General features: G+C 36.3%; 1 protein-coding gene across 1 annotated transcript; it reads left to right on the forward strand.

Moving 5' to 3' along the window:
* Positions 1-374: 374 nt before the first annotated feature.
* Positions 375-5,201, forward strand: LOC141369277 (interferon-induced very large GTPase 1-like). Its single transcript, XM_073874952.1, has one exon. It carries the CDS (start codon positions 507-509, stop codon positions 5,034-5,036), a length of 4,530 nt encoding a protein of 1,509 aa, XP_073731053.1. The 5' UTR covers positions 375-506; the 3' UTR covers positions 5,037-5,201.
* Positions 5,202-7,019: the final 1,818 nt, after the last annotated feature.

Consider the following 7,019-nt stretch of genomic DNA (forward strand, 5'->3'; position numbering starts at 1 on the left):
ATTAATACAGTGTGTGCGTCAGAGATCTGGACCTGTTGCAGAAATGGCTTCATTATACAGTATATGTGCTTCTATTATCTTACATGTTCCTTTATTTAGAATATACTTCTAAAATATTATTCATATTAAGGTTTATATGGCTCTTATGACCCAGCCACTGCTTTCCTATTTTTGGATAACTTCCTTAGGGCGTTTGGATAGGGTGAGTGCGTCCTTAGATTAACAGTAATGTAATTCTAATATCATAACTTTATACTTTTTAACATTTGCCAGCAACATTTTATTTTGCCATTTTGTTTTGTGTTTAACAGGACAGTAGAACAGCAGGAGTCAAAACAGATCAACACTCAGAACAGGAAAAAGCATTTAAAAGACTTAATCTTCAAGTCAACAGCAACAATAAACTGAGAGCTGCAGATGTTCTTCAGATAACTGCACATTCATTACAGTCTCATGAGTCTTGTGCTGAAGAAGAGCTGGTTAAGACTTTCCTACAGAAACTACTGATGTTAAACTACAGGGCAAGATACATTAAAACTAAAGAGACCAATGATCAGCATCATACACCACAAAGAGACAATGACTTATCTGAAGATGAGGGGGATTTGTTTGATGAAATGCCTTTGTCTGATGAAGTAATAAGTACACCAGACAGCATTCACCTGATGGATGTTCAGATGGCTGTGTTTCATTGTGCTGATAGTTTCCTAAAGCAGCTAATGGTCACAAAACTCTCACAGTGTCAGTTTGCACTTCCTCTGCTTGTTCCTGATCCATTTACACAACAGATTCAGTTTCCACTCTGGACATTCAGACAAATCAACAAGAGCTGGAAGATAAAAAATACTGACAATGAGATCATCAGTAAAGTTCAGCCGGTGTACAAAGCAGAAACTCCAATGGTGTCATTCTTCAGGTTTGGTTCTGTGTCTTCATCAAAGTCTCAGCTGATGAACAATCTGATCAATGAGAAACACAACACGTTCTTCCACAGGAACTGTCCCGGCAGCAGCAAAACCAGAGTACTGATGGATGGAGTGGTGGAGATCGCCTGGTACTGCCCATCTGCAAAAGACACAGATAAATTTACTGACTGTGTTGCCTTCTGCAATCTTCATGGTGATGCAGGAGCCAATGAGAAACAACTGCAGATTCTGACTGATATGTCTTCCGTCAATGTTCTTCTTCTGCCACAGCTTAACAATAATGACAAAAACAAACAAAAAATTCAAACCTTGTACAGTGACAAGAAGCCACTCATCTGTCTTTTAACTGAGAATGACTCTGCTTCACGTAAGAATAATGAAGGAAAATACACAATTGGTCTGAAAGACAGAAATCAGTCAGATGTATCTGAAGAACTCAGAATAGCTATAAATGATTGTCTCTCATCTTCAGCATCAGCTTCCATGTTCAGACTTGAAGATGTGTCAGAACACTCAGATATTAGAGTAGATGAGGAAGATGATAAAGACTGCAAGAGAGGAAGAGAAGCAGCAAACAAGATGTTGAGTTTACTGAAAAATAAACATCTGACAGAAATCAAAGAATCATTTCTGCCCTGTCAGGGTAAACTGTGGCATCTGTGGTGTCAGAAAAACAAAGAAATTAATCGACCACAAGGAAATGAGACAGAACAAGAAATAAGTGCAAAACGAACAGAAATGAATACAATTCGTGAAAAGCAAAATAAATCCCCCGTGAGTGAGTTTATAAAGTTATTTATTAAACAAATAAACTCACATGGTGCAAATAAGATGTTTTTCCTCACATGGCTCAGAATCCTCCTGGATGAATTTACCACAGCTGATCTTTCTGCACTACATCACAAGTATGATGAAAAGTGGTCAACAGTCTTAAAACTGAAAGGAAACAATGATCAATCTGAGAAAGATGCACAAACAGAACTTGAAAAAATATCTGAAGAACTTCAAGCCGCAACCTTTGGAGTGGAGCACATCATGAGAGAGATCGCTCAGATCTATGAATCACGTTCATCTGTTAAGAAAAACAAGACAGACCTGCAGTTTGACTTCACTTCTCTCCCGAGTCTTGCAGCAGAGATGATGATCTCTGGGTTTCCACTAGAGCTGATGGATGGAGATGCTGCTCATGTTCCTCTGATCTGGGTTACTGCTGTTCTAGATCAACTCATCCAGAAACTTGGAGACCAGAGAGTCTTTGTGCTTTCAGTTTTAGGGATTCAGAGCTCTGGGAAATCTACCATGCTGAATGTCATGTTTGGACTTCAGTTTGCAGTCAGTGCTGGCCGGTGCACAAGAGGAGCTTTCATGCAGCTGATCAGAGTGTCAGAGGAGATGAAACAACAGCTGAAGTTGGATTATATTCTGGTTGTTGATACTGAGGGTCTTCGTGCTCTAGAACTGGCTGGAAGTTCAACAAGACATCATGACAATGAACTGGCCACATTTGTTGTTGGCCTTGGTAATTTGACATTGATCAACATCTTTGGAGAAAACCCCTCTGAGATGCAAGATATTCTTCAGATTGTCGTTCAGGCCTTTCTGAGGATGAAGCGGGTCAAACTGAAACGCAGCTGCATGTTTGTACATCAAAATGTTTCAGACATCACAGCTGGACAGAAAAACATGGAAGGGCGGAGACGACTGCAGAGAACACTGGATGAGATGACAAAACTCGCTGCTAAAGAAGAAGTCTGTGATGCAGAATTTTTCAGTGATGTCATTGCATTCGATGTACGTAATGATGTGAAGTATTTTGCTCAGCTGTGGGAGGGAAGCCCACCCATGGCACCACCAAACCCAAACTACTGTGAGAATATTCAAGAACTGAAAAAAATTATCATTACACAAGCCTCAAAATCAAATGGAATGATGTTGACACATTTACGTGAGCGAATTCAAGACCTTTGGAAGGCTTTACTGAATGAACGATTTGTGTTCAGTTTCAGAAATTCTCTTGAAATTTCACTATACAGGAGACTGGAGACAGAATACAGCAAGTGGACCTGGAGTCTTCGCAGTACAATGATGGAAATTGAGAACAGGCTACAAAACAAAATAGAAAATGAAACAGTTGACAATATTGAAGAAAGAGAACTTCAAAAAGAAATGATGGAGAAAATTGAAGAGGTGAAAAAATCAATGTCAGAATTCTTTGAGAAAGACACAGAGGCTGATATACTGATTCAGTGGAAATCTTCATTTGAAATAAAAATCACAGAGCTTCATGAGAACATTGTGAAAGAAACAAAGAGGAAATTAAATGGTATTCTTCAGCAGCGACACCTGAAGAGAAAGATAGATGGTCAGAGGACACAACATGAAAACACTCTTTTAGAAAAGAGCAAAGAACTGGCTTTAAAACTCAAAGATAAAGCAAATGATGAAGAAACTCTGAAAAAAGAGTTTGATTTGTTTTGGAAAGAGTGGGTTAATAAGATTGACATAAATACCCCATTAACCAAAGACATTGAAATACAGAGAGACGTGAAATATTTTCTCAGTGACATCTATAAAAGTGTTCCTGTAGACACCTGGAAGGACATCAGTGACATTTTCACTGTGCAGAGTTATTCAGATTATGTACAGTTAAAGAAATCCAGTGGACTTGGACGTGTTAAAAAGGCACTCAAAGAGAAGCTTGGTTACATTCTATCTAAAGAGGATGAGACCCACATAAGAACCTTGATCACAGATGTTTCCCATGAGACAGACAAGATGATTTTGTCATTTAACATTTCAAAGCTAGGCTACAACAACAGCCGAATTCAACTTATCTCAGACCACATCAAGGCAAGAATAATAGCTCATGAAGAGTCTGTGACATATCTTTTTAAGAATAAGTTCTTTGTGGATTTGGTATTTTCTATATTTAAGAGAGTTAACAAGACATTCACAGATGAACACAAATTGTTCAAAGAAACCAATGATCCTCTTCTCTATTTGGAGAAGAAAAGAGGAGAATACTATAGTATTTTCCAGAAATACTGTCAAGGAGCAACATCAGCTGCTATTTTTGGTGAGATCATCTGTCAGAAACTGAAAGAACCCATTGAACAGAGTGTCTACAAACACACTGCCAGAGATTTAGCAGATGAAATGAGATCAAACTGTCCATCACTGAATGGAAACAGATCAAATCTGGAGAAACACATCCTAGAGAAACTGGCAGAAGAGGAGAACTTTGACAAATACAAAAACTACATTCTTAATCCCAGAGATCACTTCAAGAGTTTCATCAGAGATGAAGTCCATCAGTACATCAGAGATAAGTTCAGTATCAGTGTTCAGCCCAAAATGAAGCAAAACATTGAATTCCTGGAGAAGAAGATCTTGTCAGCAGCAGATGAATCTACTAAACATGTTCAAATGAACAGTGGAGATGTGGATTTGTGGTTAAAGTTTTTCACACAGAAACTCTCAGATGATCTGATATTCTCTGTGAAGGACTTCAGTGGAATGAAACATGATGATGTTAAAGATTTTAAACTCATTAATGATGTGATTAGTAAAGAACTTCCATCTATAATGTCTGATATCAACAGAGAGTTCAACACAGATACATTTAGTGTAAAACTGGATCTCAACAACAGACCTGATGAGATTCTGATTGATCACTTTTGTCAGTGCTGTTGGAGTCCGTGTCCTTTCTGTGCAGCCATCTGCACCAACACAATTGAAAACCATGATGGTGATCACAGTGTTCCCTTCCATAGAGTGGATGGACTCAGAGGTTGGCGTTACCGTGGAACAGTAAATCTAAGTGTTAATTTTTGCACAACTCTAGTTACATTACCTAGTAAAAGATTCTCTTCAGCAGGTCTGCTGTTTCCATGCACAGATTATAGAACAGCAGGAGGAGATTATGCAAAGTGGAGCATCACTCCTGACCTCTCTGAGCTGCCCTACTGGAAGTGGTGTATATGCAGATTCCAGAAAGAGATTGAAACTTATTATAATAAACAATTCCATGGGGCTGGAAAGATTCCAGATGACTGGAGAGATTACACCAAACAGGATGCTATTGAGAGTTTGAATACTGCCTATACATGAACAAATTCGTAATTGTGCATCAGAAAAAAGCCTTAAAGTCACAAAGTGGACTTTTTTGTTTTAAAATCATGCTTTGTGCATATATCTGCTGTGTTTTAAATAATCTTTTTTCTTTAAGCTATATCTTTAACTTAATCTTGGTCTCTATTAAAACAAATATTAGCAAATGATAATGTTGCGGTGACTGCCAATCAGTCACTCACAGCGGTTGCAGGCGAATGCTGTTTGACTCGTGTACCAATAACAATGTCCATATCTTCGTGTTCTCGTTCTATATTTCGTTTATTCATATATAGTTTAAATATTAAAAAGAGTTTACAAAGTATACAGATCTTACATATGGCTTTCCAATGCCATTTCAATCACGCTCAAAACTGGTATGCTCATTACCCGCACCTGTGCAGGATTTCTTCTTTACCCATTTTATACATTTCCCCAAACTCAATACTCCACCTAGTGTACAAAATAAGAACAACACCATAAATGGCTCTTACAGATAATGTAATTCTGCAAATTAGTTTAAAATGTAGTTATTTTTCTTCAGACTTATTTCCAGGTTTGTGCTTTAAAAGGGTCTGGATGCATTGTTTAATATACCCATTGAAGGAATAAAAGATGTTGCTTCTTAAAGTAATAACATAATTCTGTATGTTTTTATATGTAGTTTATTATCTGTAAGATTGACACAGACAGAAACACACAAACAGACACACACACACACACACACACACACACACGCAGACACACATAGACACACACACAGATTAGAATATTAAACACAGTTTATACAGATATTTTTTATGTTTCTATTAAATAAAAAGGGTTCATTGTATTTAAAATAAAAAAATAGGAAATTAATATTCACTTGTGTGTAATTTCTTATATTCATTTTAATGTATAATAAATCATATGTATATGATCGGTGCCATGGTATTTTAAGTTTCAGGAAATTACCTTCCACCATTGTCAAAAACACATTCTTAATGATCTTCTCAAATGTTTTCATACTTAATGAAGTAAGAGCAACTGGCCTTTATTCATTTAAAGATTTTGGTGCCTTATATTTTGGTACAGGTATAAAAGATTCTTTCCAAAGACGAGGAACCTTCTTCAAACACAACAACATGTTAAATATATAACAGAAAATTTCAGCCAGTTGTTCGGCACAGTTACGAATGCAACCCCCAATATCATTTGGTCCAAGATATTTCCTCTTACACTCTTAAAACAAATGTGTTAAAAACAACACAACATGTGTTATTTTTTACACATGTTCTGAGTGTGCGCAGGGCAACACATGTTGAGTTAAATTTAACACAGAATATGTGTTATAAAACGCAACACAAAAATGTGTTGCTTCAGTAAACACATTAATGTGTAACTTTCTATTAATCTAACACAACTGTGTGTTACCGAGTAATTATTTAGTTTTAATATTAAAGAGAAAAAAAACATATGATTTGTAAACTTTAAATTATGAAATCAAGCAGACAACTATTGAATATTGTTCACAAACTATTTATTTGTAAAATAACAAATATTTGACAATTAATGCTTGCATGAAAATATGCTAGTACTTTATGTTGCTAGATGTATGCTAATTTAAATAAATGTAAGTGCAAGTATAATTACTTCAAACATACATTACATTGATACGTTTTAAAACACTATTTATAAAATAATTCATTGAATTTAAAAGCAACTGTGTTAAACATGTTGAATAGAACAATGTCTGAAATCGCTTCCAACATGTGTGGTGTTTAACACACTTTAACAGAACACACTGCACGCTGTGTACAACTCACATCATAACTTTATTCTTCTCTTCACATTCATTCAACACAATTTCTCACTAGAGCCCCTAGTGGTGCAGTTCCACATTAATGTGTTATATAGCACTTACTATGAATTGAACATTAAATATTGTATGCTTCTTAAAACAACACAACATCTCCCCAGTTACTCAAACAGAATTTCTACTCT

Source organism: Misgurnus anguillicaudatus, chromosome 13, assembly GCF_027580225.2.
Source record: "Misgurnus anguillicaudatus chromosome 13, ASM2758022v2, whole genome shotgun sequence".
Classification (NCBI taxonomy): domain Eukaryota; kingdom Metazoa; phylum Chordata; class Actinopteri; order Cypriniformes; family Cobitidae; genus Misgurnus; species Misgurnus anguillicaudatus.

Excerpts from the sequence above, each read along its gene's own strand:
- LOC141369277 (XM_073874952.1), top strand. The coding sequence starts at position 507 with ATGTTAAACTACAGGGCAAGATACATTAAAACTAAAGAGACCAATGAT.